Source organism: Hipposideros armiger, unplaced genomic scaffold (assembly GCF_001890085.2).
Source record: "Hipposideros armiger isolate ML-2016 unplaced genomic scaffold, ASM189008v1 scaffold_216, whole genome shotgun sequence".
NCBI classification, from domain to species: domain Eukaryota; kingdom Metazoa; phylum Chordata; class Mammalia; order Chiroptera; family Hipposideridae; genus Hipposideros; species Hipposideros armiger.
Window position 1 is genome coordinate 589,184 of NW_017731566.1, and position 12,240 is coordinate 601,423.

Genomic DNA, 12,240 nt, shown 5'->3' on the forward strand with positions numbered 1-12,240 from the left:
GAGGCTGGGACACACTTACCACCTTCATCACTATTCATCTCTACTGGTGGTCTAGCTGCCCAGGTCAGCTGCTTATGCAGAATGGTCATCTGCTCACAGTATTAATCAATGTCTAGTGACAACTAAAATAAAAATTGCAAAACTTTAGGAAAAGTAACACTCATGATTGCACACTGCCCCCTTCCAATTAAAAAGTGATGCAAAGCATCACCAGAAATGGCATGGTTTCTCCCTAACAAGTTAACATCGACCATCTCAGTAAACATGAATAACGTCACGTTGAGCCAGTGCTGCCTCCTTCTGCAAGCTGGTCCACACGCAGTTTCCCGCCAGCTGCTCCAGGCACAGCGGGGCGGTGAAGCGCTCTTACTGTCCACTCTCCCGGGTGAAGGGCCTGAGGCCTGGAGGGCAGAGGAGGCGGCAGTAAGTGTCACACAGGCCTGCAGACCAGGCCGGCCTTTAGTACTCCACCTTCTGAGGCCCCGAGAATGCAGCGGACACAGGACAGGGGCCTGGGGGTGCTGTGAACATTTTTAGGGTGACAGAATCGGAACTACCAGGCAAATATGAAGATGAGTCATTTAGAAAGCAGTTTTCCTTATGCTCCCCGCCCCCGCCAGGAGCACCCTCTGGATTAGGTGCACAGTGGAGACTTGTGAAGCCATAGGACGAAAGTTGCAAAACACGCACAAGCTAAGGTAGGAAAGAGAGAAAAGAGCTGCGTCTGTCTTCAGTCACATTGTGTCGCGTCTTTGCAGGGGTCTGGACATCTGTTCTGCCAAGCGACTCTCAGGGACTAACAGGTGTGACAGTGTCCGTCCCTCCCGGCACTCTGAGCCCACGGCGCTAAGGGACCCTCATAACTGTTCTGATCGGTGGGGAGTGAGATGACAGCAGCACGTAGAGGGGACGCACTGCCGCCTTCCTGTCTGTGCCTGCACACGCCAGGCGCCATCTCGGAGCCCCGTGTGCCATTAGCTCTGGGCAAAGGAATGCGAGCGGATGGGCACCACCTCCAGCGGGCAACCCTAATTCAGAAATGAAATCACAGCAGTTACATGTGCGTACGAAAGTGTGCCTAACGCGTGCAAGCAAGTTAAACAAAATTGCTCAGGACAGCATGTAAATTTGGGGTCACACTCATGAGAAAAAGCAGCAGCAAATGGCAACTGCACATGGCAACTGCACCAGGAGGAGAAAGACGTGAGTGACACTTCTGATGAGAGGTTCGATTATCCACAGAAGCTTCAGAGATCTGCCTTCACCCAGCCCTGCCAGGACGCAGACGTCAGGTGGACATTAAATTCTAGGGAAGCCACTAAACATCTTTGCCATCGTCGACTCTCACCTTACAACGGCAGCCAAAGCAGTAGGACCGGCATTTCTGTCGTCCGAAGGTCAGACGGGGACTGGGGAGAGGCTGACCCAAGAGAGTCAGTCTCCAGCAACACGCGGCTTCTACTTACAATCAGTCGAGGATAAAATGAACCAACATTTAGCAAGCACAGATGGGGGCCAGGTGTGTGCTAGGTGCCCTCTCTTTTTCCCCAGAACTGCCCAACAAGGTGAGTTGTTATCACCAATCTTACAAAGAAGAAGCCTGAGGGAAACACCTCGGCCAAGGTCACCGGGCTGGTAGGAGAAGGAGCCGAGATTCGAAGAAGGACCTGCAGGCCCCCAAGCCTGTGATCTTCTGACACAAACCATATGCTGAGAGAAAACACCCTTCTCTCCCCAAGGCTCCCAGATGAAAATTTAACAAGCTGACAGACATACCTATCTAGGATGAAACCATCTGCCTTTTGATGTTCAGCATCCCACCTGCACGCAGGTAAGTCGATGACTGCAGAATGCCCTGCTGCCACCTGGGTGCTTCTAAGTGATCATGAAGCACTGTCATCAATTTGGCACAGGCCAACACCCTCCCCTGCCCCATTAGCTACTGAAATTATAGCGCTCCCAGGGCAGCCCAGGACCGCTGCGAGCTGTGCGTGGTATGACGGGGTTGGCAGCGCCAGCCTCGCGGTCTACCAAGTGAAAGGCGGCAGTGCGTGTGCTGTGTCAACACCAAAGGCCTCCTTGCCATCGCTGGAGGACTGGGGTTCCAGGACCAGCATGGGCCTGGCCACTCTACTCATCCCGCAAAAACACAAACGCAGGGATGCTGAAAATCAACCCTCACAATAGGGTGTCTTAGTCTCCCAGTAGCAAACGCAGGTGGGCATGGCAGGGGGCTGGGGGGGCTGAAGAGACCGCCCCTGGGAGGAGCCTTCCCCTGGCAGCTCGCAACTGAGTGAACACACTTAAAACAGCACAACTTCCTGCAGGGTCTCCAACCACCTGATGGTGTTGTCCTGTCACTGTCTGATTACAAGGAGTGCCCAGGTTTCAACAAAGAACCCAGTCAGAGTCCTTACATCAGATTCCATGAGCCTTGTGAAGGGGGTGGGGGCTGACACTGTGAGTTCCACCTCTCACTGCCCAGGTGTCCCCAAAGCCCTGGGGACCTGCAACCTTACAAAAAAAAAATCACCCAGATGGGGGCCATGGAAGAAAGTGAAAACTCAGAGGAAAAGTCTTACATCGTGATAATCATAATGTTATGGGCTGACTTGTGTGTCGTCGTCCCCCCCCCCCGCCAAAATTCAAATGCTGACATTCTAACCCCAGTACCTCTGAATGTGGCTGTATTTGGAGAAGGGTCTTTAGAGAAGTGACTAAGGAGAAGTGAAATCATAAGGGCCCCGGGCCCTCATTCAGTATGAGTGATAGGGTGGCTGGGTGGGTAGAATGAACAAAAGGAGAAAGTCAGCCCGGTTGGAAAGCCCCTTGCAGCTGCCCAGCAGGATTCCAGGCTCACGCATGCCCCTAAATCACAGAACAGCATTGCTAAACGCCATGAGGGCAGGCCTAGGCACCTCAGGGGAGAAGGACAGCGGGGAGAGGAGAGAAGGGCAGGGAGGCAATTCTACCCGTAGATCTAAAAACCTTCCTCCAATGTAAGCAGGCTGCTGCCCTCCCTCGGATCAGCCCGCTCCACGACCAGCTCCGCATCTCGGAGTGCGCTCGCTTTTACTAACAAACTTCTGTTCATGCTGCACTCATTCCTTCAAGAAGACGAAGCGCCAAGGTTCAATGTCATTTCCCAGTAACATGAATGGGGTCCTTGTAAGGAGAGATGATTAGGACACAGACACACGCAGAGGGTACGACCACAGGAGAAACTGCCATCTGCGGCCAAGGAACGAGGCCTCCGAAGGAACCAACTTTGCAGACACCTTAATCTTGGATCTCTAGCCTTTCTTGACTTTCAGAGAGCTGAGAAGAAAGAATTCCTGCTGTTCCAGCCCCCGCCCCGTGTCCGTGGTGCTTTGTGGAGGCAGCACCCTAACACACATACTTTACACGGGCCTTTGAACGCAGGTCCCCAAGCACCTCCCCCGTTCTAAGGAAAGCAAACGCAGGAAACACACTACGCTCTTTGCGGAACAAAGCTGCCCAACTGCCTGAAGGTCAGGTACCGTAGTTCCCGTGACTTCCCATCAGCCTGACCTTGGAGACAGGCAGAGCCTCACCATCCCACTTAGAAAATGTGGGCCTAGGCTTGGAGAGGTTCGAACGCTTGCACCAGGTCACCTGAATGAAAAGTGGCCGTGTCAGGGCTAAAACGCAAACTCCAACGCCTCTTTGCGTCCCTTCCTCACGATGGCTTACCTCACTGAAGACCTTCTCAAGACTCTGAAAGAGTCTGAAAAGCGAACGTCTTACAAGCGGTCGGCCAGTGGTGTAAAGCATTGTTCATCTCCGGACCTGTCGGCCAGCCCCCACCCCAGGATGCTGTCTTCACACTGGACTTGGGGCCCTTCCCTGAACTGCCCCGCGGCCCCTGCCCGGAGCACCGGGAGCCTTCCCCCAGGACACAGCACAGGCACCTGCCTGCAGCATCATCTCCCAAACTAGACCAAGGTATCCTTCAGGATGGGCTGTAATCAGGGAAAGGCAAATCCAACCCACAATGACACACTAGTGCGAAAACAGAAAGCAGGGCGATCACAAGTGTCGGCGAGGTCAGAGAGGAGCCGATCACACATACGTGGCTGCTGGGAAAATGTGACGGTACAGCCACCCTGGGAAAGTCTGGCGGTTTCTTAAAAAGCTAGAGTTGTATGCAACTACCATACAACTCAGCAGTTGCACTCCTGGGCACTGATCCCAGCAAACGAAGGCTTGACGGTCACACAAAAGCCTGTACACGGACGTCCCCAGCAGCTGTATTCGTAATGAAAACCCAGCTGTCCTTCGGCAGGTGAACAGTGAAAGCACCTGTGGTCCAGCCACTCCGTGGCTCATGACTCATAAATGAAAGGAAACAAACTATCCATACGTGTAACAACCTGACAAAAATCCAGAGACTTGCCAGCTGAGTGGAAAAAGCCAACCCAAAAAGGTTACCTACTACATGATTCTGTTCACGTAACGTTGCTGAAATGTCACAATTATGGAAATGGAGAACAAATGAATGGTTTGCAGAAATTATGTGGGAAGGAGGCGGGAGGGGGTGGCGGCAGCAGGACAACAGGAGGGGTCCTTGGGGCGATGGAAAGGCTCTGTATCTGACTATGGATAGCAGCACCCTGGTTCTGAGAGAATACCGTATTTTGCAAAATATAACCTTGAGGGAAACAGGTAATGGGTATGTGGAATCTCTCTACTATTTCTTCCAAGTACATGCATCTATAATTATCTGAAAATACGAAGTTCAATGAAAAAAAGAGAAGGAAAAGGAGGGAGGGAGAGAGGGAGGAGAGAATGTGCACGTGGGCACTGGCACTGTGACCCTCTCTGATGGACCCCGTGAAAGACCCCAGGGCAGCCTTTTTCTTTCTCCAGGTTTTCACTCCCTGCCTCATCAGAGGTCACAGAGAACAAGAAAAAGAACTATTCTCACACCCTAAGACAATCCTGAAAAGATGTCTGATATTCTAGGCAAACACTGGCACAACAATAAATTTTAAATTTGTATAATATTTCCAAAGTAAAACCAGGTTTGTAGAAATATAATATGCCCTAATTTGGTTTTTCTGCAACTCCAGTGAAGGAAAATGTCTGCATTTCTATTTACTTACGATCAAATCTAATTTTCCTCCCTGATGTTGCAGCTTGCCTGCTATTCTGGATAACAAAAGAGATCTCTCTGCAGCTCCCACACTCCCAAATTTATTTGGATATTACACTACTCCTAGCAAGTATCACTCAGAGCTAATCTGGCCAAGTAAGTGTCACTTCCCCCCAGTAGGGGCAAAACACACCATTAAGAGATCAACTTTTGAAGAACAGCCTTCTTTCCGCAACCATGACTGTTAAGTCCAAGCAGAAAATCACATGTCGCTACCTTCCTACACTGTGCTTTATTAAATAAAAAGTTGATAAAGCAACACCCCACTGGGTGCTCGGCTCCTCCGGCAGTGTCCCACGCTCCGCCGGCACTGTCACAGTGAGCCCTCCCTGGTCTCTGCACTTTCCAGAGGAGGAAACTGAGGCTATGAAAACGTCCGTCATTTGCTCAAGGGTCACGTAATGAATAAGAGTTAAAGGAGTCTGCGGCGCCAATGCCCTCTCCTGTTGGAAAGCTCTGCGCAGACGCGGCCAGGGTGAAGTGCGCACACTTGGGTCCCCTGGGACTAGGTCAGCTTCCTAACAGCGCTAAAGGCTAGAAAAAGAACCTTCCTCTTCCTCCAAGCTGCTCTCTACACGCCCGGGTAGTTTTCTATCGCTGCCCTTACAAATTACTATATCCTGAGCAGCTCAAAACCTCCCACATTTATCACCTCACAGTTCTCCAGGTCAGGCAGCCAGTGGCTCTGGGTCTCAAAGTCAGAACCCAGTGGCTCTGGGTCTCAAAGTCAAGGCGTTAGCAGGCTGGGCTGCTGTGGGAGCAGCTCTGGGGTGCATGGCTTCCAGGCTCATCCAGGGTGTTGGCAGAACCCAGCTGTGACTGTAGGACTGAGGCGCCTGCCTCCTTGCTGGCTGTCGCTGGAGGCCGCCTTGGCCCCCTGGGGCCTCTGTGTGGTCCTTGCAAGTGGGCTCCTAAACCTCAGGGCCAGCAACTGCACACCGAGCCCTGTGACCCCACTCCTGAGTCCCTCTTCCATGACCAGCCAGAGGAAGTCCTCTGCTTTCTGGGCCCACGTGCATAATGCAGGATCATCTCTCCATCCCAGGTTCATGACCTCAATCACATCTGCACAGTCCCTCTGCCACGTCACGTGTCATTGTCACAGGTTCTGGGGATTTGGGTATGGACGTGGCATTATGCTGCCTGGACCACCAGCCTCAGGTGTGACTGGAGACCATGTGGATGCAGCTTTTTACCTGATCTTAGGACCAGGATCTGAATAAACACAAGTTTACTGGTGTTGGAACAGCAGGCTCTACCTAGCTGGGGGGGCGGGGGCTGATGGAAAAGTTCATCGGGCCCAGCCACTTGGCGTGACAGCTAGGTCAAAGTTCATGCCTATGTTAATAAGCTGTATCTGTAAACATTGAACCTCCAAACTCAAGTCCAAGGGGACCAACTGAAAGGCTGGTACATTTAATGGGCAACCCCCACCGGAATGATGGGGGATGGGGGAACCAGCGTTTCCTGCCTTTGCTGTTTACTCTTTCACCGATTTTATAAAATAAATAAATAACTGAAGTGTGTCATTTACAGACAATGCTTCTAACAGACTCCAAGTGCTCGCAAACAATGAGCTGTGATTCATGTTTCCAAATGAGATGGAGTTTTACCATTTTCTTTCCCCTCGTGATTCATTCATCGGCCAAGCCAGCGGCCTGAGTGGAAGCGCGCGGCCCAGGCACAGGCCCGCCGGGGCCCCTCCAGAGAAACGCAGCTCTGCTCTGAGGCTCCTCAAAAAACACAGTGGTTGGTAAGGGGGGTCTCGAGGAATTTTTCCTCAGGCTGAAACGGCCAGTCAGCTAATGGGACTGAACCCCGACATCCCAGCACTTACACCACCCAGTCTGCACCCCTGGGAACCAGCAGAAGCTTCCCAGTGCGAATTCTGCGACAAGCACACATCTCACCATCCTCTCTGCCCAAAACCGGGGTTCCAAGCCTCCCTGGCAGGGGTTCTAGGTGGTCAAAGCTGCTTCGGATGCTGACGGAGTTGTGCTGTCTTGTCACTTCCACCCAGTTCAGCTGTCTCATCCCCACCTGGAAAAACTCAGCAGCAGAGCCCACTCTCTCCTCTACCTGGCTGCCACGCACACCCTTCCTGGAACTGCCTGGAAAAACCATCCTGAGCATTTTTCTTTGGAAAGTTTCCAACACGGAGCTTTCTTAACACCAAAGCACAAGCCAAAGCTGCGATGTCAGAAGTCACAGCAGCGAGGGCTGGCGGAGCTTCTGGAAGGCATGGGGCTCAGCACGGAGGAACACAGCTGTCTTCTAGTCCACAGCCGTCGCCCCTGCGGGGACACCCCGCTTTCTCCACCTGCAAACCTTCTCCTTGGTCTTCTCCGGACAGGACAGTCACGCTACTCTACAGGTGTCCACACCTGCAGCATCCTCGGTGATGCCCTCCAGGCAACCCTGAGAGCCAACGAAGGGCATCAAGGCGTCTTAAAAGTGTGGAGCCCCAAAGAAAAACCCCTTCCCGCCCCTCCCCGTCCATCTCCTCCCCCAGCTCTCGGACTCCCTACAAGTCAGAGGGCCAGGACTAAACCAGACCAGCAGTGGGCACGGGCAACACAGCCCCGGGGCCCTGCAAAGGCTCAGACACAGGAGGTCGGGGAAGCCGAGGAGGACACAGCCTGGTGCAGAGGGGAGGCCAAGGCCATGACAGGCCTCACCCAGGTCAGGCAGAGTCTGACCTGGGTGAGGCTGCCGGGCAGACTTCTTGGGGTCGCCCAACAGGAGAAAAGTGAGACTGAAAACCAACCGGGAAGGTCCAGGGCGGGGAACCCTGGAGATGGGGGGGCTCGGCAGGCCGGGAGAGGCCCTGAGGAGGCCGGCAGGGCGGGCAGGGCCGGGGTCTGCTCGCCCACGAAGGAAGCCTGGCTCTCCGCGGCGTGCCCCGGGCTCCGACATGCGAACGTGCAACCTGACCCCGCTCCTCTCCTCGGGACCCGACAAAGAGCAGCGCAGCCGCCAAAGCAGGTCCCGCCCTCCCCCTCACGGGCTCGCCCTGGGCCCAGGGACACCGGGGCGCCCGGCGGCGCCTCCGCGAGGGTCGCACGGTCCCGGGGAGGGCCCCCCAGCGGCCGGCCGGCCCCCCGGATCGCGCGTGCCGCCTCCCACGGCGGGGAGCGCACTTCTTCTCTCCGGTCCTTTGCAACTTGCAACTGCCCTCCGGGCGCCCCAGACCCCGGCACAGCGTCGCCCGGCAGCAGAAAGGCGCGGAAAACAAGGACCCGGGTGTCCCGGCCGGGCCCGCACAGCAGCACGCTGCTGCGCTGGGGGGCGCCCGCCCGAGGGCCGGATGCCGGAGGGGCCCCCCGGGAGGCGGCGCGACCTGCCCCCCGTCCCCGCGCGTCTCCGGCCCGGCTCGCGCGGGCTCTCGCGGGGGCGGGGGGACAGCGCGCGCCCGGGACCCGCGTGGGCAGCGCCCGGCGACCGGGCGCGCTCCGGCCCGGGGGGGTCGGGCCCCGGGGAAGTGGGGGCGACAGGCGCGCGGCTCACCCACGCCGTATTTCTCCTCCCGCTTGGTGGGCACCCAGCGCGTCATGGCGCCGCGCGGGCCCCGCGCCCCGGGCCGCCGGGACAGCCGCCGCCGCTGGTCGGGCAGGAAACTCCGCGCCTAGGCCGCCATTTTCCATTCCTTTCGAGCCGCGACAGGATGGGGAGGAAAAAGTTTGCGGCGGAGGCGGCGTCATGTGGGACGGGGCGGGCGGGGCGTCGCGGGCCGGATGGGAACGGCCGGGAGCGCGGGCGAGAGGCGGGACGGCCGCGGGCTGCGCTCCTCCCGCCCGGGCCCCGCGGCAACCCGGCCCGGGGACCCCGCGCCCGCCGCCCACCCGGAACCGGGGCCTCGGCTCTGCCACCGCGCGCCCCCGCCCGGCCCCCCACATGCGTGGCCCACGGACACCCCCGGAGGAGCAGCCCAGCAGGGGCGTCGCCTTTCCATTCTCAGGGGAGTTTGCTTGACTCCGCGAGCCCCCCTGAGGACCGGGCACCTTAGGGGGGGAGGGGGTGCGCCCCGACGGGGGCGGAGGGGGGGTTATATGCGATTAATGAAGCGTGTGGTTTGCTCAGCCCCGGGATTTTGCTCGGACAGGCGCCTGGCGATGTGCGGTCCCCCACTCGTAACGCGTTGGTGGAGAACCCCGGAGCCAGCAAACCCGGAGGCTCCCTGGGAGGAGGCTCCCAGAGCACATGGTCCATTCACTCATCTGATAAACATGAAGCACCTACTCAGTGCCTGGCTGTGCCAGGATCACCCCACTCGCCAGGTTAGGGGGTGGGGAGGCGTTGGGCAGGTGACAACGGGCAGGTAAGCTGGCTCTTGGCGCTTGGGCAGGACACCCAGCTGCGGGGAGGACATGGCTCGGCCTGGTCCGGGAGCACTTTGCAGGGACGTGACCCCTTGCTGGGGTGTTCAGGAAGGGTTGCCCAGAGAGGCAGGCAAAGCCGGGCCACGCGGGAGACCGCAGCCTCCTTGGATTTGCAGAACCTTCTGCGAGTTCCGCAGGACCCAAGATCTGGGAAGGTGGGGACGAGAGGAAGCGAGAGAGGCGCGGGCTGGGAAGGGAGCCTCAGGCCAGGCCGGGGCAGGCACGCACGGCCTCGGGAACGTGGTCTTCACCCTGTCGGTGAGTTCTCAGACGTCCCTGCTTTTCACACCAGTACAAGTTGAGGCTTCAGGTTTCTCTAAGGAAAAACTTAAAACAACATACATACCTCTTTATTTTTACCATAATTTCAAAAAAAAAAGAATAGAAAGGTTAAAGGAAATAGCCTCCGAATGAAAGCAGCCCATTCAATGAAGTAAATGTGGTTTCATGGAATATTAACTAACTGTCCTCTCTCATGCCTCCAAGAACCAGTGACAATGGCAGTAGGCTTGAGCCTACAAGGATTGGAGGAAGGGAGGTTAAAAGGATGGAAGGCTCCGTGGGATAGGGACAGTGCTGGGTGGCAGAGCTGGGGAGGGGGCGGTCCAGCCTGGGAAAGGCCCAGTGTGCCTCCACTCTGCTGAAGGGATGCTGTCACCTGGATAACCTGTGACTTGAGAGTTGGTGGTAAATCAACCACAGCTTCATAGCGGTCACAGCCCTCGTTTCACTGATAGGGAACTTCAATGCCCCAGAAGGAAGCGACTGGGCTCTGATCATAGGCACTTAAAGCCCTCTGTGGAAATTAGAAACCTCAGGGGCTCGGGCCCTGACCCCATGGCCTGGTGATTCTGACCCCGTGAAGGAGAAGCAACTTTGAACGTGCCGTGCAGGAGAAGTACAATGCTCTGAGACAAAGGACATGGTGGCCTGACCTACTCTAGGCCAGGACGGGCTCCCTGAGGAAACAAGTAAGCCCAGGCTTTAAGGATAAGCATTAACTGTTATCGTTAGGAGAACTGCTGATGGGAACAGCATGTGCAAAGGCCCTGGGATGGGAGAAACACAAACCTTCAAGGAACCGAAAGGCCCGTATGGCTAACGCATAGGGAACAACGGGAACGGAGCACAAAGTGAGCCCGCAGCAGAAGGGCCTTCTAGGTCTTGCTAGGAACTCAGATTCTGCAAAGAAAACCTGGAAAACAAATTTGGATTGTACTTACCTTTTTTTCTGCCCAATTTCAATTCGGCTGGTGTGGTTCTGTTGCCCAAAAAGGGTTTGCTGCCCAACATGTGTGGTAGCTGGTACTATGACCATTGGCTTCTGGGGAAAGTGCCATGTTTTCAATGCTGAGTCAGCTCACAGGAGGCACTACTCAAATCTGTCTCTCTGACTCAGGGTTTGTGGCAGGTTTTTAAGCGGTTAGGGGAACAAACATATGCAGGAGCTCTGACGGGGCCAGTTTTCACCGGAGGGCCTGGGAACTTGGTCATTTATCGGAAGAGGCTTTGGGACTGGATCTTACCTGACAATAGGTGCTTCGCTTCTGAAAGGGTAGCAGTGTTCAAGTTCTGGTTATGTCTCGGTTCTTTGGTTCTGTGAGGCAGGAGGGGAGGGAATGAGACTTTGGTTCTGGGAGCCGCTGGGGGTCAAAGTTCTCTCCTTTGCGCATGCTTCAGACGTGTGGCCTGTGGTCTTCAGATGCGCGGTCTGCTGTCTCTGGAAAGCAACTCAGTAACTTCTTAGAAACAGGAAAGAACCATTTGGAGCTGGTTCTGCGCTTACAGCTACGCAGTGGGGAAGATGGCGTGTTGCAGTGAAAGACCAAGGGCTTAAGAGTCCCGCCAATGGTGTCACCATTGCCAGCTGTGTGACCATTCTCCTTGGGTTTCTGGCCATTCTTCTGTTTCCAGGCCCTGGGGTTCTGATATTCCTTCGTATAAACGAGGCGTCCCCATACCAACCTCACGGGCTCTTCTGAGGACCATAGGAGATGTAGTGGCTGCACAGGTAAGACGTTCTAAGTAACTATGGCTGGCTTTCTCATCTGACTCTACCTGCGGGTTCTTTGATAACCTCATGGTTCCCCATTTTTAGAACAGTTGCCACTTTCCCACTGATAACGGTGACCCACTGGATATATAAATAAGCATGGTGCGGGATTTGTATACTTTTGTAAGACTGTCATATACATTTCTAAATCAGAACTTAAAAATTTCAGAGAGACCATGGACTGTGTTTGACACAAGGAGGTTTTGGCCCCACCATCACGATGCGGGCCCAATCTTGGCTGAGAAGCCATACCTCTGGCCAGAGTCCCTGCAGCTCTGAGAAGGTTGGTCAGCCTTTCCTGGCTGACCAGCACTGGTATCATCTTGTGGCTCTAAATTGAGTTTGTGGCCCTGGCTCCTTGCCCTGTGGTGGCATGAGCTCGGGACTGGCTCCGTCTCCAATTCCAGGAGCTCTGCAGGTGGTTGGCATTTTTAACTTTTGAATTGACATGGCTGGGCCGCAGAACTGAGCCACACCTCCCAGGCACCGTGCAGGACTTGGGTCTGTGCCAGGCTTGCCGGTGTGACCTGCCCAAGAGCACTGGAGCTCCCAGAGGCCCAGTCCTAAGTGTCAGTAAGAGTTCAGACTAGTGACTCGCCTCCCAAGATATAGCAGAATCTTGAGGTGGGGCC

At 55.5% G+C, this 12,240-nt stretch overlaps 1 protein-coding gene across 1 annotated transcript in view; it reads right to left on the reverse strand.

Moving 5' to 3' along the window:
- Positions 1-8,852, reverse strand: part of DOCK1 (dedicator of cytokinesis 1) — a 461,498-nt gene extending 452,646 nt beyond the window's left edge. Inside the window, exon 1 of the mRNA XM_019654186.1 lies at positions 8,684-8,852. Coding sequence (XP_019509731.1) covers positions 8,684-8,729 — 46 coding nt within the window. The 5' untranslated portion in view covers positions 8,730-8,852. The remainder of the gene's footprint in view (positions 1-8,683) is intronic.
- Positions 8,853-12,240: the final 3,388 nt, after the last annotated feature.